Below are 27,273 nucleotides of genomic sequence, written 5' to 3' on the forward strand. Positions count from 1 at the left end.
CCCAATTGTGTGCCAGTGGGGTCCATTGGCCTGGCCTGTGCCCTCTCAAAATCCAGGACCCCTTGGGGGAGGTCTGTCCGCAGGCCAGGTCATGGGACCCCACCAGGCCTCTAGATGGGATATAACTGACATAACATTGGGTAAATTGAAAGTGTACAATATGATAGTAAGATAGCAATCCTGTTCCAGATAAGGAAACCAAGGCACGGAGAAGGCAGGTCTCTGAGGTTACATACACTTAGTACCTAGTAGAGGTGGAATGCAGGCCCAGTTGGTCTAGCGCCAGCCTGGCCAGTACAAACCCAGCTTATACCTAGATTAAAAGGAACCTGGTCTGCCTTTTCCTGGTGTAGTTCCAGCATCGACAGCAGTGCTAGGCACTTAGTTGGCATTCAGTAAATATTTGTGGAGCAAATAAATAAACTCAGCACAGTACATGGCCCTTGTTAATTGGTACTTAATAAATGTTACCTATTATTAAGGAAAAGTATTGAAAATGTGGGAATCGGGTAAAAGAAAGGCAGCATGTCTTTTCGGTGTCACATTTTAACATTGTTTAACTGGTCCACCAAAGGATTACTTAATTATGTAGGGCAATGTACCTTTCTTGACTTGTTATCTACTGTTGATTACGAAGCCAGACTCTGTGAAGTAATATTTTTATTTTTGTTCACTACAGATGTAGATTACATTTCTGAAATATAAATTACTCCAAAAAAAGAACCCCCTCCAGAAAGTTAAGAATTTATCATCCTTGAGGGCATTAAAAAGTATTTTTCTAGCTTAGCAATCTTCTTCCAACAGACTTTCTCCACTGCCTATAAATCTCTTTCTAATTCTCGTTGGAACCAACTTCTTCATCTTGTTGGTTTCCTCAATACTGAGCTTAATGGGACTTTGACATGTCCATTCTATATTTGGAGTTACTTATGTAGCTTTTTGAAACTTGTACTTTAATATTTGCACTACTATCTGACTTTTTCTGCTGAATCTGAAAGTCATTTTTCACTTTCAATTTAATACAACTCTTATTTACAGAATTCCTGTTACTCGGGGGTCGGGGACGCAAAGCTGGAATAAGCAGCACTGTGAGGTATCTGCAGGGATTCACAGACATGCAGCTAGCTAGCCCCTGGCGCCCCCAGCACCATAAAGGCTTTCCAGGAACCCGTATTAATTCAAGATTCTGATCACGTAACTAGAAAAGCGTGTAGGTAGGTGTCTACAAGAGGCTCTGGATCTTGCTGGAAACACCTGTTTATCAATAACCAGTTATAAAATGGATTATTGAGGGCAACACTCCTTCATAGCTCTTATGGGAGGCGTGAGGGTTGACGTTACAGGTAAACCTGGGCCACAGCGTATGGTGAGACCACCACAATCAAGCCAGGTGTCCCCTTTTTGCTGGAGGGGTGTCTTGCCTTCCATTTGTAAAACACTCAACACCTGTGAAGAGCAATCAACTCCACCCAAGATGGTACTGCTTAAACCTCAGCAGTTAATCCGTGCGGGGCCGTGATTCGTCCTCATCGGCAGCGCGGGGACTCCCAGTGGGCGGAGAAGCCGAGGACACGCCTCTCCCCCATCGGGTTTGAGGCCCAGAGCCCGAAGCCCCGCCCCTCTGCGCTCACTCCGCCCCCAGCGGGACGGGGCGGGGACTCCGTCTCCCGGGAAACGGGACGCGCAGCTCAGCCTGGACCCGCGCCTCCCGCCAGGCTCACTGCGCGCCGACGCCGGCTGCCCAGTAGCCGCAGGTGGGGACGGGCGGGCGCGCGCTCGGTGGTCGCGGGAGGAGTTGGGAGCCTCCAGGGGCGCCTCTGCGGAGGGGTGTCCTCGCCCTCCTGGGGCTGGGCAGGGGCGCGCGGGCAGCCGGCCAGCTCCGCGTCTCCTGGACGTGCCCGATGGCAGCCCCGGTGGTCGCTCGGGAGGCGCGAGGCGAGCGAGAAACCCCGGCCCTTCGCCTAACCCCGGGCGCCGGCCTGGAGGCAGCGGGCGTGCTGGAGCTGGAGCTGGAGGAGGAGGAGGAAGAAGAGGAGGAGGAGGAGGAGGCGGCGGCGGCCAGGAGAGCTCGGAGTTTCGCCCAAGACGCGCGGGTGCGCTTCCTCGGCGGCCGCCTGGAGCAGATGCTGGGGCTCCCGGCGGAGAATTGGCGCCAGCACTTGGAGAGCGAGGACCGCCGGCGGGTCCTGGCGGAGTTTCTGGAGAGCCCCAGCCCCGCCTGCCTGGTGTTCGGCGTCGCCGCCGCGGGGCGGCTCGCGGCCTCCCGGGAGGTGAGGAGCGAGCGGAGGGGACCCGGTCACGCCGTCCGCCCAGCGTAACGGGGACTCGGGCGGGGACAGGCCCGTAGACCCTGCTTGGGTTGGGGGGGGGGGGGGGGGAGGGGGGCGGGGCAAACTCTCAGGCCCTTTAAAAAGCGTTTTCTAAGTCCGCCCTGGAGTCGGCAGAACCCCCCAGATGCGCCCACGCTGCCATTAGCGGCTGTAGGTGGTTTCAGGAGGTCAGCTCCGGAGCCTGCTCCACCCGATGAAGCGGGACCAGCGGGGCTTCTCCCGCTGCCTGGGCGTGGGCGCAGGGTGGCGTCGGTGCCAGGTAACTTCCGTGTCATCGCTCCTGGGTCACTCTGGAGCCCCTTTCTTAAAAATGTGTCTGGCAGAACCCCAATAACTCGACTGCCGTCACCCCACTTCATCCCGGGGAAGAATACGTGGCCCTTAAAAAGGAGTGCGGGTCGTTTGCGCAAACGTGGTGTTTACCAACCATGGGGGGCATGGCGGGGCGGGCTTCCTCCTCTCTTCCTTTCTCTTCTCTCCGCCCTCCCCCGCCCCTTCTTAATGTCGACTGCTCGTCTCCTTGAAGGTTAACGTGTCACCTACAAATACAGCATTGGCTTTAGCATTTTTCAAGTGTGACAAGTTTGCAGCAAGATTTACAATCGTTAGGCCTGACAGTGCCTCAGTGGAATGCAAAATGTTACTATCTTCGCTGGATGTGGTTGTAATAATACTTGTGAAATAGGATCCCAGAGAAGAGAGAGAATAACAGGAACTTGCCTTCGGGTTTTGTGAATTTTGAAATTCTTTGCTTTGCTACTTTTATAATCGTAGCTAATTTAAAAAATGCTCAGTAGACAAGGAGATAGAACACTTAACTCTGGTAGGTATCTGGTTTTGTTTGTTTTGCCAGTGGTCCAGCTACAAGTTAGATTCTGCTTGTTAACATGGACAGTACATCTGGACTTACACTAATGATCTTGTTCCTGTTTCAGATTCCAAGAGATGCAAAACACAAACTCATTTATGTTGCCAAGAAGATTACGGAAAGCACTGGAGTAAATGATTTCTTTCAAACGGTTTTATTTGGAGAGATACCGGCCTCATCTCTGGGACATGTAACTGCTTTCCTGGAAGAGGTACCAGTCTATCTTTAATATTTGAATCTTTCGATGACCTTAGTGACATTTGGAATTGTTCAGGTCCGCTCTGGCTATTTTTTTTTTTTTTTTGAGAGAGAATGTAGAAGCCGGTGATCTCTTTAACCAGATGGATGGAGTGTAATAGCTTTTAGACTGTTCCTGCAAGGAACGGAGACTTACTGATGCTCATGTTCCACAGGTGATTTTTGTAGGATCGTATTTTTCCTCTTTCTAAATATTGGAAGTAAATAAAAAGCAGCTTGCATTGAATAGGCTCTTGTACTTAGAGGTTTTAAACTTTACCTCCAGAGTGGAGACAAACTGACACTTTGGAAAGGTTTTGGAAATCAGTTTTTGATTCTTGTCAGTTTCTAAGTGGTTAAGAGTAATGGAAACAAAGTGTTAGAAATGGTTGCCTTCCAAGTCCTCTTCTTCTCCCCTTAACATCAGAGAAATGCCCCCTAAACCAATGTTACTGGCATTTTAATGTGTATCAGAACCACCTGGGGATTCCGGTAGAGGCAGGCTACGTGGGCTGGGATTCTGCATTTCTAACCTGATGCACCGGCTTTGAGGAACAATGTATTTGTATGCAGTGACTGGTCGTGGAATCAGAGCAGGGGTTTTCAAGCTTTGCGGAACATTAGAATCACCTGGGGAACTCAACACCACCCCCCACCCGGGGCACACCTCAAACAAATTAAAATCAGGGCCAGGCTCCCACCAGAATCCGCAGGCGATGCTCTTGTGCCCCAGACATTGGGAGCTGCTGGGTTAGGTGTGAGTAAATCAGATCTCAGTCAGCGCAGCCCTGCCATCGGGGCTTGAGAAGGTTAATTTACTCTCCCTCCATGCGATTCAAGAAGATTTTTTTCATTAATCTATCTGCCAATATACTCAGTTTGCATTAAGAAAGCAGTTTCCTTACTTGACGTGACTTCGCTTATTTCATGCAGAGTTTGAGTTATTGAGAGCTTTCACCGATGTTGGATAAATGGGCAAATGAATGAACAAGCAGTCAGTTACTGCCTCTGAAATAATTTGTCTCATCGATGAATTCTAAATGGGTCTGATTTTGTCTTTTTTTTGTAGATTTGATATCATAGGAGCATATTTATGAAATGAAGTGGTTTTGTTGCCGATTTTGTGTGACAAGAAAATCTTTAAAGGAGCACCTTGTATGTAAATTAATTTAACTGCTTTTAAACGTGTTTTTCTTTCTAGATTTTAGTGCCCATTCTTTCAAATAGGAACAACCATAAATCCTGGTCCTGTTTTATTTCACAAGACATGGAACATCACGTAGAAGTCATGAAACATAAAATGCATATTTTAAGGGGTAAAATGTTGAGAAGAACTTTTCTACCAATTCCGACTATTGCAGGAAAATTTGACTTGGATCCGAAACCTCCAGGGACCCAGTACGTAATGACATGGTATATTCAGGGTATTAAAAATGAGAGCCAACATACCCATTTGATATCAGACCTCCGGCAAATTGTTAGCAAAATTGACAATTATAACTACATCATGTTTTAAAAATAATGTTATGCCGAAGCACTGTATGAATTATTTCCTTTTAAAGTATAGTTTAAAAAGCAAGCTACAAAAAGCAAGCTGTAACAGTTGCCATGATGTCAAGAATATTCTTTCAGTAAAATGGTTTAGAGGCTATAACTTTTTTTGCTTAACAGTGTGTTTTTTAAAAAATATGTTTTTATTGATTTTTAGAGAGAGAGGGAGGGAGAGTGATAGAGAGATAGAAACGTTGATGAGAGAGAAACATCATCAATTGGCTGCTTCCTGCACACCCTCTACTGGGGATGGAGCCTGCCACCCGGGCATGTGCCCTGACTGGGAATTGAACCAGTGACCTCTTGATTCATGGTTCGATGCTCAACCACTGAGCCACTCCGGCCAGGCAACAATGTTTTTTAGTGTTAGAGAGATACGAATGACGACAATGTCACAACACACAGTGAGCTCAGAAAAATAATGGATCTGATTTTGAAGTATTTCTACTTAGAAACTAGTTTATGGGCACATAAAATACCTGTTAGAACTCAAGCCCTATCTTTATTTGGATGACATGATTTGACTTGTCTTATCAATTCTATCCTATCAATGTTTGTAGTTTGGAGCCAAATGAAAGGACAGTGCTCCATGCCATTGAATCAGTGGTCATTAAATGGTCACATCAAATCCAAGAAATTATAGAGAAAGATTCAGGGCAGCCCCTGCTGAATGGTCTTCACTCGAATCCTCAAACGGAACTGGATTTCTGGACGATGAGGAAAGAGAATCTATCATGCATTTATGATCAAGTAAGTGGAGATCCCTAGAAAGTGCTTCTGATTTGAATTCAAAGAGTATTTGTAGCATTTGGTCTTTGGAGCAGTGATTTCCAATAATTCTAAGAATTTAACCTATTGCCTTTGAATGACTGAGTAATTTGGTCTCTTTTTCCGAAGTGCTTTTTGGTGTGCACTATAAAAACAAATGGGGATTAACGTGAGTTTTGCCCTTTGTGAGAATATTTGAACAGCATTGGAGATAGCTGGAAGCACTTGGTGGCACAGAAAAGGAGAGATTTCCCAGGGAAACTTCGAAGATGATGAGATTTAATTAATCTAGTCAATTTAATTGATTTGGGAAGGAATGTGGTCTTAGTGGAGAGACGTTGCTTTGGGAGAGCTAACTTTGGTTCCTCTGCTGGGTGCTTTCCTGACAAGTTACTCCATTGAATGCTGTCAAACTAAGGCATTTATTCTTATGTTTACAGGTCTCTTAGAGATTTCCTGAAACAGAGCAAGAAATTTTATGTGGAAACTAGAGGCCTGGTGCACGGATTTGTGCACCAGTGGGGTCCCTCAGTCTGGCCTATGCCCGCTCACAATCCGGGACCCCTTGGGGGATGTCAGAGAGCTGGTTTTGGCTCAGTCCCCACAGACCAGGCTGAGGGACCCCACCGGTGCACAAATCCATGCACTGGGCCTCAAGTATGCACATAAGATCTTTGGTTAAGCTCTTCCCGCCCTGCCCGCTTTCCCCCTCCCTCTGAGATTCATCAGTCTATTCCATGTTTCCATGCCTGTGGTTTCTGCTCATGTGTTGAGCATCTGTCCCCTGGTGGTCAGTGCGTGTCATAGCTGTTGGCTGGTCGGCCAGTCGCTTAGGCTTTTACTAGTATATATACAGATTTTGATATTTTACCTGTGTACTAATATGTAAATTATTTTTTAAAATTCAATTTAAGAAAGCCAAGACAAAAATGTTATTTTAAAAATTACTTTTGACTTGAAACCAAATATGTCTTTGAGGGTTAAATGCTGTGTGTATTGTTTATGAGTGGAATATAATTTAAATATTTTATTATGGAATGCATTTATTTAGTCACTAATCTAGCTTATATTTGTTAATTTTTTTTTTCCAATTTAGCTTCAGGCTCCTACTGTCCTCAAGATGGTGAAGATCCTGAAAACGAAACGAAGCAGCTATTTCCCAGCTCTGAAGGACATTTTCACGGCTGTGAAAAATGGTAAGACTCTTGTTCCTTGGCCTCATGAGCCCCTGATGACCTGGCCCTGCCTACCCGCTCACCAGCCTTGGACCAGTAGCCTGCTCATGAAACAATGATACTTGGCTCTTCTAATGATAATTCATCTTTAAAAAGAAAAAAAATGGCCGAAACCGGTTTGGCTCAGTGGATGGAGCATCGGCCTGCAGACTGAAAGGTTCCAGGTTCGATTCTGGTCAAGGGCATGTACCTGGGTTGCGGGCACATCCCCAGTAGGAGATGTGCAGGAGGCAGCTGATCGATGTTTCTCTCTCATCGATGTTTCTAACTCTCTATCCCTCTCCCTTCCTCTCTGTAAAAAATCAATAAAATATGTTTAAAAAAAAAAGAAAAAAAATGTTTTATTGATCTTAGGGAGAGGGGAAGGGAAGGAGAGAGAGGTAGAAACACAGATAAGAGAAATATCAACATTGATTGACTGCCTCCTGAACACCCCCCACCAGGATCGAGCCCACAGCCTGGGCATGTGCCCTGACTGGGAATTGAACCAGTGACCTCTTGGTGGATGGGACAATGCTCAACCACTGAGCCACACCGGCTGGACGATAAATTCGTCTGAATCTTCTGTATTTCCTCTTCAGTTGATACTAAATTTTTAGGGTCTGTAGTAGGTTCCTACCAGAGTGGCTCCAGGTGGAAGTTGTAATGAGAATGTGTATATGTGAAGGGGAAAGGCCTTTGGTAGTCAGCAGGGGATAAATCAAAGCCCAGCATGGGGATTTTCTAATCAACAGTTGGGTTACAATCACTCCAGTTCTTCGCTAGTAGACTCGCTGAGTGTGTTTCACATGTACCACCTACTGAGCTTGTAAGAACTCAAAGTCGTCATCAAAGTTTTAGTGAAGATTAAACATACAGAGAGGAGGGTTTGGTTGGTTGGGTGGTGAATTTTGAACAGGTAATGCACGCACATTGTTAAAACCCAGTAATTACAAGAAGGGATCCACTGACAAGTCTCCTTGTCTCTCACTATCCAGTTATTTTTATCCTCACCAAGGATATGCTTATTGATTATAGAGAGAGGGAAGGGAGCAAGAGAAAGAGAGAAACACCGATGTGAGAGAGAACATCAATTGGTTGCCTTCTGTATGTGCCCAACCAGAGATCAAACCTGCAACCTACGTATGTGCTCTGACTGGGAATCAAACCTGCAACCTTTTGGTGTATAGGAGCCACACCAGCCAGGGCTCGCTATTCAGCTTTAACCTCACCCAGGGCTAGCGCCCTCCCCAGTTTCTGGATTTCTGTTTATGATTTCTTAGGCATGTTTAAGCAAATGTAAATAGACAGAATACTGAAGTTTTAAGTGATAAAAGTATAAGATAATATGGACAAATATTATTTGTTTTTAACATTAGAAAATTTTATTTTTTCTTAAGTAACATGTGGAAGGTTAGGAATACTTGAAATCTACTTTGGAAATGTTTTGATAAATTTTTAGGGCTTTCTCCATGAATTCTATTTGAAAAGAGGCAATAGATGACGGGGATATTTGGGCTTGGTGGAGGGGCGGTCTGTCAGATCTGGATTCCCGTCCAATATTAAGTTTGCTGAGCTTCTGGCTTTCATTGGACAAACTGGCATATTGACACTTTCCTTGCAGAATTATTGGGAGAATCAGAGCAAGTTATATTACACTATGATTAACAATATAGTAGAAAATTTCCCAGTCATTGCCTGAGTTAGGCTCATAGGACACTGGGACGAGGCCATAGATGATTAAATTGTTAGTCCAAGTACCTAGGAGGAATTAGCATTCTAGTGATGAAGCTAGTAATCCAAATCATAAAGTGACAACTTCACAGAGAGGTTTTATGCCCACAGTTTCCATGAAGTCAAGTCCATTTCCTTAGACTCTCGGGGTTCTTGCCCACAGAATCTGCTGACACAATTGACTTGTGTTGTGTGAGTAGCCACCCCAGGGCCCTCCTCGATTGTGGTCCCGGATGGACGGGGTATACAGGCTTCCACACCTGTCCTGTGTCAGTTTTGTGGGATCAGTGATCTGGAAGGAACTAGGACCCCATTCAAGTCCAGCCATGTTGTTCGGCATCGTCCTCTTGAACTTGTGAGGGTGAAGTGACAGCGGCCTTCTTCCTCCAGCTCTCCTCGAAGCCCAGGACGTGGCGCTCTACCTGAGACCGCTGCGGAGGCACATTCAGTGTCTCCAGGAGACGGAGTTCCCACAGACCCGTGGTCTGATCGCCCCGTTATTCCATACCATCTGCCTGATCTGGAGTCATTCCGCGTTTTACAACACCCCTGCTCGGGTCATAGTTTTGTTGCAAGAGTTTTGTAATCTCTTCATCGATCAGGTATGTAGCATTGAAAATAGGAGAGAGAGGAATGATTGCCATGTGGTAGGTTTTATTAGGCCAGTGAAGAATGAATTAACCCAGTCTACAGTCAGAATACTGTTTTTCTCTTTCTTTCTATAGAAAGGACTTTTATGGTTAAGGGCCAGGTGACTTTTCATCCTAAGCAGCAAAGGAGCTCTGGGCATAACTCAAATACTTTCAAAGGCCAGGTTGTTAATGAATTTTGTTTGTTTAATATCACCGTTTCTTCAAAGAGATTTAAGGCTACTTCTAATAAAAGGCAGCTATACATAGGGCTGTGTAGCTTTTTCTTGGGTTTCCTCAGGAACACTGGCTGGCAGAGAACTTTTAGAAAGTAAAGTAAGTGAAGAGAATCTGACTGGAAAAAAATTATCCTCGCCCTAACTGGTTTGGCTTAGTGGATAGAGTGTCGGCCTGCGGACTGAAAGGTCCCACGTTCGATTCCAGGCAAGGGCATGTACCTTGGTTGCGGGCACATCCCCAGTAGGAGCTGTGCAGGAGGCAGCTGATCGATGTTTTTCTCTCATCGATGTTTCTAACTCTCTATCCCTCTCCCTTCCTCTTTGTAAAAAGTAAATAGAATACGTTAAAAAAAATTACCCTCAAAAAATAGTAGTGGAATTGTATTAATGGAATTCTGATTAATTGTGGAGCTTTAAAAATCTCTTGTTTACAATTGCTTCTCTAAAGTCAACTTGAAAAATGTTAGAAAAAATGGGCTGCTTCTGCATCCTTTCTGTGTAAACATTCATTCTTCTCGTGTCCCTGGTATCAGAGGATGTTATGTAATTGGAGAGCTGCACGATACCTGGAGCGCCTAGCATGGTGGTTCTTAGTGGGAGTGTGTGTCTTAGTCTGCTTGAGCTACCAGAACAAAATGCCATAGGCCAGATGGCTTTATTTTCAGAAATTGTTTACAGTTCTGGAGGCCGGGAGCCAGATGAAGGTGCCCCCATGGGCATGTTCCGGTGAGAGCTCTCTTCCTGGCTGGCAGACGGCTGCCTTCTCTCCGTGTCCTCACATGGTGGAAAGAGACCGTTCCCTCTCTTCTTCTTATACAGCTACTGTCCTATCAGATTGGGGTCCCACCCACCTGACCTCATTTAATTACCTTAATTACTTCTTAAAGACCTTGTCTCCAGGTACAGTCAGTCATATTGGTGGTTAGGGAGGGCTTCAACATGTGAATTTTGGGGGACACAATTTAGTCCACAGCAGGGCACGTGTCTGAACCAAATGCCAGAGAATCAGGATCTGTGTATATGGCTTAGCTTTTGAGTTGTTAAGAAGTATTCCCACCAAAACTGGATCTCCTTCAGCTGCAACGGACAAACTAGAGTCAAAAACAACAACAAAAAGTGTAGAAGTTTATGTGACCCTGAAACGTCTAAGAGTGCAGTGACTTCAGGAATAGCCTGTCCTGAGAGGCCGCCTGATCATTCCAGAGCTTCCTGCCAGGCTCCAGTTTGCTGGCTTGAGTTTGACTTTATTCGCAGACTCTCACCACAGGTTAAGTGCAGTGGTTTGTGGTCGCCCCAGGTGTGTGTCCTGGCAGTAGAGGATCTTCGTGGGAAAGAGGCTGTCTTCCTTTTTAGTTCTGGTTCGTGTGTTTTATTTCTGTTCCCGGAACAATCTTTGTGGCCAAGGAGGTAGGCTCTTTTGGAAAGGCCTGGATGATTTGCCAGAGGAGAGTGGGTGCCTGTGATTGACTCTAAGTCGCTGCTCTAGGCTCACGCTTCCCGGTGGTTTTCACTTCTAGCTCATATAGAAAATGAAAATTTTTTCTTTGTGGAGGGGGATAAATTGGAAGGTATTTAGAACCTGGAAAGTCTGCTCCTAGTCAGGACAAACAGCTTGGAGCTTCTGCTGCGCCAGGCACCGGAAGTTTGCCTTCCTAAGTAATCAAGAGAACAATGTTGTAGGATAAACTGGTTGGGGAACTGTGTTCCCATGCAGCCCCTGGCTGTGTGTGTGTGTGTGTGTGTGATTTTCAGATGAATTAACTTAGACCTGAAAGATAACATCATTTGCTCAATCTCTCCCAGAATGTAGGGGGAAATCCAGAGTAGAGAACAGGTGTCCTGACATGCAGTTAAGAGTTTCTGGTCTATGACATTGAGTTATTAATAGGCTTATTATTTTCTCTCTGCTTCTTCAGAGGTGGAGTGATATATGGAAAGTATGTTGGACGCAGACCAAGGTAGATTCAAATCTAATTGAACGACTGAAGGGAAGTTAAATTACTTCCCTGAGCCTCGGTTTCCACATCAATAACTACAGATAATACCTAGCCCATGGCTATTGTGAGGATCAAATGGGATAACCTAAGTGAAATGTCCAGTGTGGCATTTAGTAGAAGCTCATAGAAGTTGGCTCCAAACCTTTGACTCACAGATAATTGAAGCTATTGATAGGAGATAGCAGGTCAGCTCCTCGTATATTTTATCTCTGGCTGTATTCTATTTCTCTTTCTCTGTTATGCGAGCTCAGTTTTTGCTCTGTTGTTAAGCAAGATCTCTATTGCAGGGTCAGTGACCATAACCACCACTTCTCTGAAACCCTGAATCCTCACCTCATTTTGAGACTATGTCCTGTTTGTGTATAAATCCCAAAGGTGGTCCTTCATTGTTGTCTGTGGCTTGTAAGAAATCCTAGTTACCTGTAGATCTGTAAGCCTGTTATCCCTGGTCCTTAGTCTGTGTCGATGGCCATAGTTTGCCAAACTCCCAGAGAAATAATGTAGCTTCTCTAGTTCCTTAGTTACTGTTCCTGACTTCTGTCCAAAGGTTCTGTTGACCTGATTCTTGATTCTTCAAGTGGACTTTGTAGTAAATCTGCCCCAACATGTTAGGAATAAAAAAATCAGCAATGAGCCAACTTTCATACCTAGGTTCCCTGAAGAGCTAAACTCTCCTGCTCGCTCACAAGCTGTTTGCTGTCCTCTGATTTTATTTTATTTTTAAAATATTAACAAATATTGTTTAACACCTGTTATTTGCCAGGAACTCTTTTAAAACCTTAACAGAAATTCACTGTCAAAGGTGCTAGTAGATCCATTTTACATTTAAACAGTAACAACAGCAACCCCTAAAAACCCCTGCTGTCCAGAGAAGATAAATAACTTTCTCAAGATCACCCAACTGTAAGTGATGGAGTTCTTTTTAAAAAGAAATGTATTTTATTGATTTTTTACAGAGAGGAAGGGAGAAGGATAGAGAGTTAGAAACATCGATGAGAGAGAAACATCGATCAGCTGCCTCCTGCACACTCCCTACTGGGGATGTGCCCGCAACCAAGGTACATGCCCTTGACTGGAATCGAACGTGGGACCTTTCAGCCCCCAGGCCGACGCTCTATCCACTGAACCAAACCGATCAGGGCAGTGATGGAGTTCTTAATTCATCATGCTTTGCTCCATATTTTAAAATAAATTTTGATTTTTAATTACAACACAATATGTGGTGTACTAATAATAGTGAAATTCTCATTTCATAAAACTTAGCATTTTTGATTTTTCTTTTCCCCCAAACTTTTATATATATATACATATATATATATTTATATATATTTAAGTATTTTATCATACATATAATTTTACTTTTGCTAGCTTCTTCAAAAATGATTTTTAAAATTTTTTTATTGATTTCAGAGAGGAAGGGAGAGGAAAAGAAAGATAGAAACATCAATGATGAAAGAGAATCATTGATCGCTGCCTCCTGCACACCCCCCAACCACGGATTGAGCCCACAACCTGGGCATGTACCCTGACTTGGAAATTGAACCATGACCTCCTGGTTCAGAGGTTGATGCTCAACCCTTGAGTCACACTGGCGTGGCTGGCTTGTGTATTTGTTTATATGAAAAAAAAAACAAACAGTCATGTAGAGTATTTGCTGGCAGGAATACCTATGCAAATTCTGATTACACAGTTGTTATATCCATGAAGCTTAGCAGTTATTGCTAGAATGTATAAATCAAGAAATGTTAATCATCTGTAGATTATTATTCTAATGTATGTTACTGCAACCCAGATGCCTGAATTTCTAGAATTTATGCTTTCTGCTTCACAGCATTGCTGGCCCAATTCCTTGTCATTGAAAACTAACTCATTGAAAAAAATTTTAAATACAAAATACAATAAAATGATTTATTGAAACAGATGTTTTCAGTAAAAAACTGTTGAACATATTTTTGATCATTGTTTCCTTTCATGAAATCCTAGGCGACAGCCTACCTTTCACCTGAAGACCTTTTGAAAGGAGAAGTTGAAGACTCGCTGGAAAAGGTGCAGGTGGCCATTAACATCCTGAAGACTTTCAAAAGTTCTTTTTACAACTACAGAGAAGGGCTGGGAAACTATTTTATGGGAAACAAGGAGGTGAAGCCATGGGATTTCCAGTCTCAGCTGGTGTTTTGTAGATTTGACAAATTTCTGGACCGTTGCATGAAAATAGAGGTATTCGTTTCTTGTTATTTATTCATGTTGTAGATGGCTTCAAAAATCCTGTAGCTTTTTATATGATTTGGGAGAAGTTTATTTGGTGGGAGGTGGGAGGTTTCCGTTCTTAATGTTCTCATGAGGAGCTCACAAGACCAGGGCTATAAAGAAAGATTAAAAAGCTTTACTTTGACTTCTTAAAAAAAAAAATCATTTTTGATTCTTTTATTACACTGGGAGTAAGTGAATCTTTTTCTGTACCAGTGCCCCTTTACTTACTAAGCTCCTGGAAGACAGTTGTAAATCAGGAAGCTGTAAATTAATCCCCCTTTTTAAAAATACGTTTAATGTTTGATATAGGGATTCCATACTTGAAAACCATTTGATAATCTAAAATAATCCCACTATCTATTAGTATATGTCTGTATGTATACTATGCTATTAAAACATGAATAACCGTTCATAAAACTAAACAAAAAAACCCATGAAAATAACTAAAAGCCAAATGAAATGAATACACACACTTGTATACACATTCACACACGTGTAGTATGGAGCCAACTGGCTAAGGTTTCATTTTAAAGTTGGAACTAGTGGCACTACCTTATAAGCTCTTCCTAGCAAGTTTGGGCTTTTTTGTTGATGTAAGATTTGTTGAATTTCATTGAAAATTAAAGCTTCATGTTTTGAAAACTCTCATTATCACATCATCAGCCTGAATGCCTCTTAAAGTGTGAAGGCTAAAGTGTGAAGGCTAAAGTGCAAAGGGTGGGTGGCTGTAAGTACTAGTTTTGGATATTACCTGGGGGTCAGATTCATTATTAAAAGGCTATAAAGTTAGAGAGTCATATGTTTAGCCATGGTACGCTAGGTTTGCCTATACAGTAAGTAGGAAAACGGGAGTATGATTTAAAAAATGAGCAGTGACTATGTTCACCTAAATCATTCCTATTTATCTTCTGTCATGTCAAGTGTCCATTAACTCGCAGATTTTGAATGCTTGAAAATATTCTTTGAAACTTTAAGATGTTCTTTTTTCCTGCTCAGGGTGGTGGAAAGATCTTTACTGTTCTGTTTTTTTGGTTTTTTTCCCCCAAAGGATATATTTGTCACCATATTGGAATTTGAAAAGCTGGAGAGACTTGAATTTGGTGGTACCAAAGGAGCCATTCTGAATGGACAAATCCATGAGATGAGTGAAGAATTTATGGAACTCTGTAAAATTTTTAAACAGAGCACTTATGACCCATCCGATTTCAATAACACGGTAATATTGTACCTTTGCATTTTTATTTTTTAGAATCCTGTCATGTTGAAGTTGGAAATGATTTGGCTGAAATGACCGTAGGTCACAGTAATAATAGGTACCACCCGGTCCGGCCTGACTGGGATGAAAGAGCTTTGAAGACTTGTCCGCAGTCTTGAGCAGGGACCAGGACGTAGCCCTGAGTGTTTCCATTTAGGACTGTTTCAAACATAGCAGGAGACCTCAGCCTGGGCTTGTTTCTTGGTGGTGCTTCTCTGCTTACATATTTAATGACATCGCAAAGCAAACAAGCTCGTGAAACCAAGCCCCTGCCTTACTGCTCCCCAAACCTACTCTTTCCCGTCTTCTCCCACTCATGAAGTGGCACATAGAACGGGCCATTTAGTGCATAGCCTTGGGGTCATCCATGATCCTGCTCCTTCTCTCGTGCCAAGCATCAGGCTCGGTCAGATAGAAGCTGGACGTATCCCCAGATCTCATCTCTGACCTGGAGGATGACGCTCGCCCCTGAACTGCTCTCTCAGGCCCTGTCTTGGCATCATTAGGGCTGGTTTTCACTCAGCAGCTTGAGTGAGTGCCTTTTAGGAGCTAAGTCCTACCATAGCATTTCTCTAAATAAAACTATTAATTTCCTATGTCACTAATAAGGGGCAGTCTTGCAGTTCAGAATATAGAAAAACTTCATAATGATTCTTGAGTAATACCAGCATATCACTTATTCTTTAACAAATAGTTCTTTAATAAATATTTATTGCAAAACAGCTATGTGCTGGGAGCCTCTTTAAATATTGGTACTATAATTGAGAAAACAAACAAACAAACCTGGCCATTGTACTCAGAGAGCTTAAAATGCAGGGAGGACACAGGTAGGCAATTATGCGGAGTGCTGCGAGAAAGCCTCTTCCCAGAGCAGGTGAAAGGAAGCAGAAAGTACACAATGATAAATAGAACTGAAAGTAAATAGAAATGAAAAGGGCGAAGAGTGGGCGAGAAGAAAGGGGTTAGCAGAACATTGTGTTCCTCAGAGTGGGAGCGTGGCTAGATCCTGGAGTGTGAAAGGTGAGAGGCGCTGGGAGAACAGGGTATAAATGACAAGGGAAGGGCCTTGTGGATGACAAGACTTGGGGACGTTATCTGAAGAAATCCAGGGTCCCGAATTACGATGATGAATTGGAGGATTATGGCGGGAAGAGTGACATGATCAGGCTTCCATTTTAGAAAGCTTGTGTAGACTGCAGTTTGGAGAGCGATTCGGTGAGACAAGACCAGAGGCAAAGAACGTGGTTAGAAAGTGGTTAACAGAAACCGGATGAGGGGTCATTGTGATCCGGGCCAGGGTATTGCCCACAGACAGGGAGAATAGTGGGCATATTCAAGAGGTGGCTCAGAGAAAAGCCTCGTAGCACTTGACCAAGAGAGAAAGGAGTCAGAGAGATTGCTCACACTCCTGTTAGGCAGATGCCAAAGAAGAGCTGCTTTAGAGAGAGGTGCGTGAGGTGAGATGCATGCAACGGAAGTCTGAATGATCTGGGGGACTCCCCGGGGGAGGGTTGCGATGGGCCATCTGACTTTGGGCTGAGAGAGTGAGGGGGAGAAAGGAGCCTGGGAGAGAGGGAGAGAGATCCAGGGTGAAGGTTAGCCTTTTTCCCTTCCTGAGATATTACTTACAAAGTGTTCAAACCATGTTTGAGGATCTTAAGCTGCATGTTCCTCGTTGCCATACCGAGAAGAGGGATTCCTTAGGCTTGTCACAACTTGCTGGGAAGTTGTGTTTACCTGCAGAAGTCGGTGACCCTTGCATGAAGAGACTCTTGGGCTGTAATTGAGGAGAGCTGGAGGCTCTCGGTGCTACATACAACAGTGCGGTCTGTGACAGTGCCCTGGACGCTGCCGTCACACCCGTGTTCAGCGCGTGTTCCATTCCCAGAAGGTGCTTTCCTTCATGGAAACATCATGGTCGGGGCGTGGGCTCCGGAACAAGGTTGCCAGGCTTTAAATTCCGGTCCCGCCATCTACCAGTGGTGTGACTGTGGGCGAATTATGTAACTCCTCTGAGTTTGTTTTGTTGCCTATAAAATGGGGAAAAAATATTGCCCACATCATATGTTGTGAGACTTGAGTTAATAGCGTAAAGCATTTAGAACAGAAATCCGAGTTCATGTGAGCCGTCATCGTCATTATTTCTGTTATTGTGAATAGATGGAGGGTCCGTTTCCGGAGGCAGCAGAGACTTCATCGTGGTAAATGTGGGGCGCGCACTCGGGGGCAGCGAGGCCGGGGAGCCAGGGTGTCTGGCTTTCTGGGGCCGCTCCCCGGAGACCGGGCGTGGCAGTGCTGTGCCAGGATGGCCCTCCTCACGCTCTCACTGTGAGAGTGGGTGGTTCTGTATTGGGAGGAAGCTGGGCGCTGCTAACTGCATAGTGAGAAGGTGCAGAGAAATGCAAGGGTGTTTTGTGTTTCATCTTTCTCACTAATGATGCTTCTTTCCAGAACTGTGATTTCAGGTCTCACCTGAAGACGCAGTGTCTCCCGGGAGGGTTTCTGCTCCATGAAAAACAAAACGAAAAAGCTTTGTGTTGAAATGTATAGATTTACTGAGGTTACAGTGAACATGGTTCTGTTTTCTCTTCTGGAAGGCCTTGCTTTTTCATTGATAATCCAGGTGGATTGGGAGGCGGACAGGCGGGTGGGTCTGAGCACTGATGTGGGGTCTGCATTGTGGAAAGATGGGCTGATGGTGCTGAGTGTTCAGTGTTCCCGGAAGGCGGCCACGGAGCAGTTGGTCCGATATAGGTCTTTCTTGGTCTGCCCTGGGATCCTGCTATGAGAATAAATTCACCCAGAAAGAGCGGGCAGACAGGAGGGAGGTGGATTACGCTTGGAGGATTGCTGTTTTCACTCCTGGACTCTTTCCTGGAGTAAAACTGATATTTTACTTTGATTATTTACAGGAATTTGAAAGTGATTATGTTGTGTTTAAATCCAAAACTTTGGATTTTGACAGAAGGCTTGGGACAATTCTTTGCGAAGGTTTCTTTAACTGCAATGGTTTGGAGGCCGCATTTAAGGTTGGTTCTGAAGAAGCTATCATAACAATTTACTAATGAATAATTTAGACTGCTAGATGAAAGGATTGAGTGCATTCCTTTCTGATCCAGGTAAACTGTTAACTAGTCACAGTCTTCATATTCAGCTCACTGAATTAGGAGCTTTGAATTATGCACTACGGAATACTGAAGTTTATTTTGGACAAGGTCAGGACATTTAACTATTGATCTTTTTTTGCATTCAGTGTTTTAGGTCTTAACGCCTCGAGAGCAAGTTTAGCATGGCCTATGAAATAGCGATTCAAAATTAAGCCACAGTGAAAAGTGAAAACTATCTGTTAATTCTGTTAAATCAAGAGTTCTCCCCCCACACCATTTTTACATATGTTGGGTACACCTGCCTACTTTATTGCTCAGACTAAAGCAAATAGCAGCTTATATACCGTCTTTCATCAGGTTTAAGGCATGATTATCAGATACACGATTATTTTGTGTATCAATAAAGAAAAATGTCAAAAAATTATGCCATTGATTATTAACATGGTCCAATAACATGGTCTCTGTTAAAACATGAGAGAATGTTAGTGATAGAACTGATGAAACACGGTATGTATGTATTCAGAGTTGCATGAAAGAAAGGCACTTTGCTAGTCCTCCCAAAGGAAAGGTTTACTGTAGGAACTAGGGACATCCTGTGGAAATGTGCTTGTCGAAGAAGAGAATTGCAAGCCAAGTACAAACTCAGATGATTGCAAAAGAGGCTTCAACACCAAGAGAATCATAGGTACAGTTCACTGACAATGGCAGTGCAGTGCAGTGTAACAGACACAGACGTAATACGAGATTTGTTTGATTTTAACCCTCAGATTCAGGTGAATTGGTCAAATGGTGGTGAAACAGTGTCTTCTGGCCCCTGAAAAGCATTTTAACATAAATTCATGGGGATCAAATACTTCTTTGTTGTTTTGTTGTTTTTTTCAGAGCCTGGGATGAAACAGAGATGCCACTGGTCAAAATATATAGCCTGTTGTTATAAAATAAAACCCCCTGTAATCCCATCTCTCAGAAAGACTGATAGATTTAATACGGCCACACTCTTTCTTGGACTAGATATGCATACATATTTCTCTTTGACAAAAATGGCATTTTCTGACCCCCTTTGGTAACCTTTTCCACTTAGCAGTGAATCATAAATGTTTTCTTGCTTTTATAACCAAATTCAGCAATATTTTTTATTAATGGCTACATAGTAGTTGATTACATTCTCTGCTCCTGGAGCTCCTCGCCAGTGTGTTTGTATAACTGGGAGAAAGATGCAGAGGGAAGTCTTAATTACAAAGGCTCCTACCTTTTCTAATTCGGGTCTTTCTTTTCCCTTCTCACAACCATTAATATGGATTCCATTCTAGTGTGTGCCGGCTGTTTTTTCTAAATAGTTTTATCTGATTGCCATGTATCTTTATTTCACTTTCCACCTATTTGTGCTCTGTCTACTGAAACATATACGATGAGCCCTGCCTCCACGCTGTGCGGGGGTGGGGGGTGGGGGTGGGGGGAGGACATGGTCTTACAGTTCGGGCTGCATTTAGATCACCTGCGATGCCCTGTGTGAAGCAAACAGTGAACAACTGCTTGAAGTGAGGTGGGCTGACGGAATCAGAGTGTTGAAATGACACACTGCTGGGGAACTGCAGGGGGAGAAGAACAAGATGATAGGGCTGTGCATTTAGGGAGAAGATGCCGACCACTGGTGTGGGACGATGAACTCTGACCCTTTGCTGTTGTCTCCCAGGGAGAAGATACTTGCAGACTGGTCTCTGAAGGCCGTGTTTCAGTGCCTGCTCTTGGCAGAGACGTGGCCGGAGGGCCCTGGAGCCAAACACTGGTCTCCGCTAGTTCAAAGCCGACAGTGTTGGTGCTCACCACAAAACAAAACAAAAACAAAACAAAACACTGATGGATGTTTCTCTAAAATTTACAGTGTGTGTACATGAAGGTAGACTGAAGTATGTAAGAAAATGAAGGTGTCTAGAAAAAGGTGTCAGACAATGTAATTGAAAACTATAAAATTGCGATGGTTTTAAAAAAAATAGTTCAGGTAGCAGCCGATTAAAAAAATCTTTGAGGGCCCTACCTGGTTTTGCTCAGTGGATAGCGCATCGGCCTGCGGACTGAAGGTTCTCAGGTTTGATTCTGGTCAAGGGCACATGCCTGGGTTGTGGGCTTGATTCCCAGTAGGGGGCGTGCAGGAGGCAGCCAATCAGTGTTTCTCTCTCATCATTGATGTTTCTCTCTCTCCCTTCCTCTCTGAAATCAATTTCTGAGGGGCAAACATAGGAAAATATGAGTATGTACCACTTGACCAGTGGCAGCAGCATTGGGAAAGCCACATTACACAGTGAAGCTAAGAAGTAGAAGGAAATCACAGAACTCAAATGGGATATTTAGGGGAAAGAAGCATGGAGTTGAGGCCCATCTTTAGCCCCTGAGGGTGACAGGAGGGCAAGCATCTGCACTCTTCATGAAATAGCTTAGTTCCCTTCCCCTATGACAAGGAGGCTCATATGACCTTCATGCTCATCCTGGAGGGTAATTATTATATATCTATGATACTGAAAAGATTGGATCCTGTCTGCTGCCTAAAAGGTTGACTCTTTTTTACGACTACTCTCTGGCTTTAAACCTTCCCCTAAAGCAGCGGTTCTCAACCTGTGGGTCACGACCCCTTTGGGGGTCGAACGATCCTTTCACAGGGGTAGCCTAAAACCATCGGAAAACACATATATAATTACATATTGTTTTTGTGATTAATCACTATGCTTTAATTATGTTCAATTTGTAACAATGAAAATACATCCTGCATATCAGATATTTACATTACGATTCATAACAGTAGCAAAATTACAGTTAGGAAGTAGCAACGAAAATAATTTTATGGTTGGGGGCCAGCACAACATGAAGAACTGTATTAAAGGGTCGCGGCGTTAGGAAGGTTGAGAACCACTGCCCTAAAGGATATTCTGTCTTTGGTACTTGTGTACTGGAGTGAAGTCCCACTTAGCATCTCGGGTAGGCAAGAGGCGACGTAGCAGGCGAGCTTCTGGTATTGTTTCAGTTGCAGTCGATGGGATGAGTGTTTGAAAGGGATTGTTATCAGATGTTTCCTTCCGGTTGGAGTGCATTTCTTGGTTAAATCTATGAGACAGTGTTTACTTTTGGATTTAAACACAAAGTCCAAACTCAACAAAACTGGTTGTGAAGAGACAGTTAATAACTTACATTTTGCTAGGTAGCAGCTAACGAAGCAGATTCTTAAATATTTAGCGGTTTCTATAGTAGTTATAATTAGCATCACCAGGAAAAAAGCCAGAATGTGTTTGGCCTCCAAGATACAATTAGATTTGCATTTTAGTTTGTATAGATTTTCACTGTGTTGAGTTTTTCCCAGTGAATGTAGTTTATCGAAATGTTTACAAAATGTTAAATACGTACAATGAAGGAATTTTTTAAAGAAAACAAATTTGGGGGAACACCTGTTGTTTCCCTAAGAGGAAAAATAGCTCTTTTGCCACATCACTAACAAGGCACAAACCTTGGTTTTGTACAGCGTTCTGCCTCGTTGATGATGTTTAGTTATTTTGAGAAGATCCCTTCTTTTATTTCAAAGAAAACATCTCTATACCAGGCCTAATAATTTACATTTCATGAAGCCTACATAGAGCAAATAATAAAAGAATGGTTTTAAATGCCACCTTGGCTCTGAGAGGCCCAGGGAAGCTCAGGCCAGGCTGCAGGCTGCCCAGGGTCAAATGCCAGCTCCCAGCGGCTGTCTGAATTCAGGCAGGTCACTCCTTCCTATAACTCAGTTTTTGATCTGGAACATGTGACAGTAGCATTTTTTGTTATTGTTGTTGTTCTGACCTGAGGGTATTTTTTTCATTGATTTTTAGAGAGTGGAAGGAAGGGGGAGAGACAGAAGGAGAGAAACATCAATGTGAAAGAGAAATATTGATTGGTAGCCTCCTGCACACGCCCCGACCAGGGGCGGGTATCAAGCCTGCATCCTAGGTACATACCTTTGATCAGAATTGACCCGCAACCCTTCAGTCCTCAGGCTGACGTTCTAACCACCTAGCAAAACCGCCTAGGGTAACAATAGCATTTTTAAAGCCATCATTGTGAAAGAGAAACATCGATTGGTAGCCTCCTGTATGTGCCCTGATCAAGGATGTAACTTACAACCTTTTTGGTGAATGGGATGACACTGTAACCAACCAACCAAGTCACCTGCCAGGGCAAGTTTCAGATTTGGAGGTATTGCATAATACTTGTAGGGTTCTACGTTTTTGCTCTATCTCTAGTTGTGTAAGAGCTGTAAGGGGAGAAATAGTGAGTTGAGTATTTGTATTAAAAACCCATAGTTCTTAACTATTCTTTAACTTTGATTTTTTTTAGCTTTTGATCATATTTGGGAATTTTCTAGAGAAACCAGTTGTCATGGAAATTTTCAGCCCACATTACAGCTCACTGGTGCACATGTTTAATGCAGAGTTGGATATGTGTAAGCAATTGTATAATGAACATGTGAAACAGGTAAGTGAGGGAGGAAGTGGGGCAGTACACAGCATCATATTTGTGGGTCAGGGCTGTCTACTAAGACTTTACATAATGATGTCTGCTTTATTTAATTGGGTTTCTTATGGCAATGAAGAACCTGTTTTAGGACCATTACTTGTCTACTTATCAAGTCACTTAATACATATCTATAATAATAAAAGGGTGATATGCTAATTAGACCAGACATCCTTCCGGACGTCATTCTGGACGTTTTTCCTGACAAAGCCGGGGCCGGAGGGAAGCCTGGGTCCCAGGTGCCAGAGGAGGGAAGCTGAGGTCCTGGGTGCCGGAGGGAAGCCAGTGCCAGCAGTTGGGAGAAGGAAGACCTACTCTTGCACAAATTTTCATGCACCGGGCCTCTAGTATTTTATATATTTGCCCTGTAAAAGTGCCAAAATGAATAATTGCTTACAAGGTTGGAATGCATTCTGATTAAATGTTCCCTCCCTTCCTTTTCACCAAAATAACAATTTGCAGATTGAATGTGGAAACGTGGTTCTTAACAAGAACATGCCATTTACCTCAGGAAACATCAAGTGGGCTAAAGAGATCCTGGACCGACTCCAGACGTTTTGGTCAAACTTCGCATCTCTCCAGGATCTGTGAGTATTTCACGGTGAAAACCACCCTCTGATACAGGTGATTTCCTACAGGGCAGGAGCTGTTCATTTTAGCTGTTCATTTCCTTTAACTCTTTCCATTGGCAGGGCTCTTTACTTTTCACTTTTCCTTTTCACCCAAAATATGTTTGTAGTTTTTTGTTACTGTTTTTCTTTTCTTTTTTTCAATAACTACTAACATTCCTTTTATTTTGTGGACTTCTATACCTTTCTCTTTTCTTTGTAGGAATTGGTACCTTGTTGCTATTGGCAAAAACCTTGGAGTTCCATTCATTTCATGACTATATCTTTTAAGGCAATTAGAGCATTATTTGGCCTTTATTGTTTCTCTTCCTGATTTTTTTGTGGTGTGTTTTGTTATGTTTTGTATTATATATTATTGTAAAGTAGTTAAGCTGAAATCTATCTAATATATAGAATCATTTTCCTACAGATTCTCAGAAAGTCCTGATGATGTCTCAGTTCACCAGAAGTATGTTGAAATGACAGCTCTGCTAGACCAATTTGAAAATCGTATCTATAATGAATGGAAAAATAACGTGGATGAAATCTGTGAATTCAATTTGAACCAACCCTTGATTAAATTCAGTGCCATAATTGGTCTTCTCAGTATCAACTTTGACCCAAAGGTAGGGGTTTGATGTTTTAAAGATGTTTAACAAAAGTGATTTTTATTGTAAGCATATTCCTGACACTTCCAGTCATTTATATTTTGTGAGAATGTCAGTGCTATGAGGAATATAACCAAAAACAACTTGTACTAGGTCTTTGTTTTAGGATTGTTTCCCAAATTCTATATTTACTCCTCTCTATTTTGCCTCATAAGTATTCATTTACCATTTTCACCTTTGCTTGGTAAGTTACTTGAGAATAGGGTACATTTCATTTTATCTTTGTGTTCTGTGTTGCTAACATACTGTCTGGCACTTGGTAATACTTAATAAATGTTAACTCATCTGAATAGAATCATTAGCCTTTTATCATGTTTTCTGGCTTGAATTATATTCATAGTACATATGAAAGTAGTTTTAATTAATTAAAATTTTATCATGTAAGTTAAGATTTGGGGAATCCAGAAATTGTATGGAATGAAAGACTGTTAGTCATACTGTGGATGGACAATGGTAAATTTTGGTGTCGTAATATCCTTCAAAGAAACAATAAACTTGAATATGTTAGTTAAATTGATGGTAATTTTTATAAAGACAAGTTTCAAAAAAATGTAAAACAACATAAAAATGCCAAAAATAATATTGACAGTTAAATAACATCCAGGAAAATTACCCTTATTGAACAGATCTTTTCCCCATGAAAAACTGCAAACAAAAAGAAATTTCATGTTTTCTCACATCATTAACATGTTAAAGTACGGGTGCTTCAGTAGCAATTGTGTTTATATGTGTTTATATCTCTATATTTACACATAATGACTATATGTGCATATAAATGGTAATACAATGCATATATTTTAAACAACCTATCTCCAAGTCTGATAGCTTGGGAGTCACAAAGGAAGCTTTTTTTTTCTGTTTTTCTATGTGAATATGCTCTACAGGAAAGGAAAAACATGTAAGAATATCCATTTCTGAGTTGCTGTTACAAAAAAAGACTAGTGACACATCTGGCTGACTTTTTAGATAGTGAAGATTATATTCACTTTTAGCTATTGCCCTATTTTTCATGGCTGCTCAAATGTATGAGAAAGTTGGCCTCCATGAGTTTGTTATAATCTGTACCCAATTTCTGATCTGTTTTCCTAAAATATTACAGTGAATACCATCACTTAATTTTGTTTGTAAACCTCAGCACACAGACACAAATATATGCCCTGAGGATTCCCTCTACCTCTGATTCCATAAAACCAGTATGTAGAAACGAAATTCCTGAGGTGTTTCAGGGATAATGCCTATAATTCTCCCTGAAAGGATTCCAAACACACCAAATATAGATTATAAACACAAAGTATACTGTACTAGTTAACATAGGGAGGGGTCAACCTAAGGTAGTCAACTGGTTTACCTTCTTAAGCATGTTTTATGGGCTTTTCCTCAGAATCTGATTTATTTTTATTTTTCTAAAATACATTTTTATTGATGTCAGAGAGGAAGGGAGAGGGAGAGATTGAGAGAGAAACATCAATGATGAGAGAGAATCATTGATTGGCTGCTCTTGCATATCCCCCACTGGGGTTCGAGCCTGCAGCCTGGGCATGGGAATCCAACCATAACCTCCTGGTTTATAGGTTGAAGCTCAACCACTGAGCCATGCCAGTTGGGCAGAACCTGTGATTAGAGGTACAGCCACTTCTGCCACATGACATATACATTCCTAAAAATCACTGGATTATGAAAGACTGCACAATCAACAGTATAGGACTTATGGGGGGAAAGGGGTTATGGGTGCAGGACTCAAACTTTGTCAGTGATACATTAAGAAAATACTAGTAGTCACCTAGAGAAAACAGTAGTACAGTTGTACACATTTTAAATGGTTAAGTAATATATACATACTACAATAAATATGACACTTTCCCTTGACAAAGACCTGAAGTTTGCTTATGGAAGTGGGTGGGGGAAGGGTTATAACTCGGTGTGATTGTAAAATGGAAAGACGGTCATCAGAAACCAGGTGGAAAGTCGTACCACCAGAATGGATGGCGTGTGAACTGAGCTACCTGGTGGATGTTTGAGGTGTGTCCATATGGGCATTTTGTATATTCCTAGGCTTTTCAGTTCAGTTGGGTGCTGTTTGTAGCATTTACCTAGTGTTTCTTGCTGATTAAACTGCAGATTAGCAAAGACAAAATGTGTGGAATGCTAAGATTTCTCCCTAGTATATTAATCCTGTTGGAACAAATATGTGTTTCCGAAACAAGCATTCTAGCAGAACTGAAGGTATGGGAATGGTCCGAGGTCCGCTGGTGGCCTTCCGTTGTAGATCTGGGTGTGCACGTGTCCCTGTCATGGCTTGAATCTCGGACAGCGGGCCATCATCACTGATTTCCAACTTCATTATTTATACTCCTGTGGAATGTGCGATTGTTGCTTTGAACAAGCATATGCGACAAAGGCCTCCTAACCTTGACAATTTGAAAATATAATTATTGGATGAAAATTTACGTTTTGATTTTGATTTTTACTTGTGTTAAAAATAGAACGATATGCAATAATCATTGATGTTCTTCCAATAGCTGGTGGCCGTCTTGAGGGAAGTGAAGTACCTCTTGATGCTGAGGAAGTCAGACATTCCGGATTCAGCCTTAGCCATCTTCGAAAAAAGAAACACTATTTTAAAGGTTTGTGCTTTTACATATTGAACAGAGGCATTTGAGTGTTAATTATTAACGTGGAGACCTGTGATACGTTTATGCATCCAAGGTGGACAAAGGAGCCTTAACATACTTGGGGTTTTCTTTGCTCAGTACATTGGCAACCTTGAGCTCCTGGTGCAAGCATATAACAAGCTGAAACAGACTCTCCTGGAAGTTGAATACCCTCTGATCGAAGACGAGCTGAGGGCTGTGGACGAGCAGCTGCAAGCAGCCGCGGCATCGCTGACGTGGCAGGATGACTGCTGGGGGTACATCGAGAGGGTGACAGAGGCCACCGTCGAGCTGGAGCGCAGAGTCGAGCGCACGCAGAGCAACGTGAGAGCCATCCAGCAAACCATGAGGGCGTGGGCCGAGTGCACGCTGCTCCCCAGGAGAGAGCACCGGAGGGAGGCCGCCCTCACGTTGGAGGACAAGGGGGATTTGTTCTCCAGGAAGTACAGGCTCATCCAGGAGGACGGCTGCAGGATACACAGCTTGGTGGAGGTAATGGCTTTTAAGGAGCGCTTTTCATGAAGTGTGGAAGAGCAAAACTATTTACCTAATGATGCGGAACTCCTGTGCGCCCTGAAAGAGCTTTGTGTATTGCTTTGTGAAGCATTTAACGTGGAGGGGCTCCTTACTTACC

The 27,273-nt window shown here is 42.8% G+C and overlaps 1 protein-coding gene across 1 annotated transcript in view; it reads left to right on the plus strand.

The window, feature by feature from the left end:
- The first annotated feature begins 1,731 nt into the window (after positions 1–1,731).
- DNAH11 (dynein axonemal heavy chain 11) overlaps positions 1,732–27,273 on the plus strand; it is a 206,544-nt gene continuing 181,002 nt past the window's right edge. Inside the window, exons 1-14 of the mRNA XM_059712528.1 lie at positions 1,732–2,270; positions 3,266–3,409; positions 4,637–4,833; positions 5,547–5,736; positions 6,851–6,950; positions 9,093–9,304; positions 13,551–13,784; positions 14,866–15,033; positions 17,985–18,101; positions 22,536–22,673; positions 23,175–23,299; positions 23,751–23,946; positions 26,508–26,612; positions 26,739–27,131. Of these exons, the coding sequence (XP_059568511.1) occupies positions 1,902–2,270; positions 3,266–3,409; positions 4,637–4,833; positions 5,547–5,736; positions 6,851–6,950; positions 9,093–9,304; positions 13,551–13,784; positions 14,866–15,033; positions 17,985–18,101; positions 22,536–22,673; positions 23,175–23,299; positions 23,751–23,946; positions 26,508–26,612; positions 26,739–27,131 (2,688 nt within the window). The 5' untranslated portion in view covers positions 1,732–1,901. The remainder of the gene's footprint in view (positions 2,271–3,265; positions 3,410–4,636; positions 4,834–5,546; positions 5,737–6,850; positions 6,951–9,092; positions 9,305–13,550; positions 13,785–14,865; positions 15,034–17,984; positions 18,102–22,535; positions 22,674–23,174; positions 23,300–23,750; positions 23,947–26,507; positions 26,613–26,738; positions 27,132–27,273) is intronic.

Source organism: Myotis daubentonii, chromosome 10 (genome assembly GCF_963259705.1).
Source record: "Myotis daubentonii chromosome 10, mMyoDau2.1, whole genome shotgun sequence".
NCBI lineage: Eukaryota > Metazoa > Chordata > Mammalia > Chiroptera > Vespertilionidae > Myotis > Myotis daubentonii.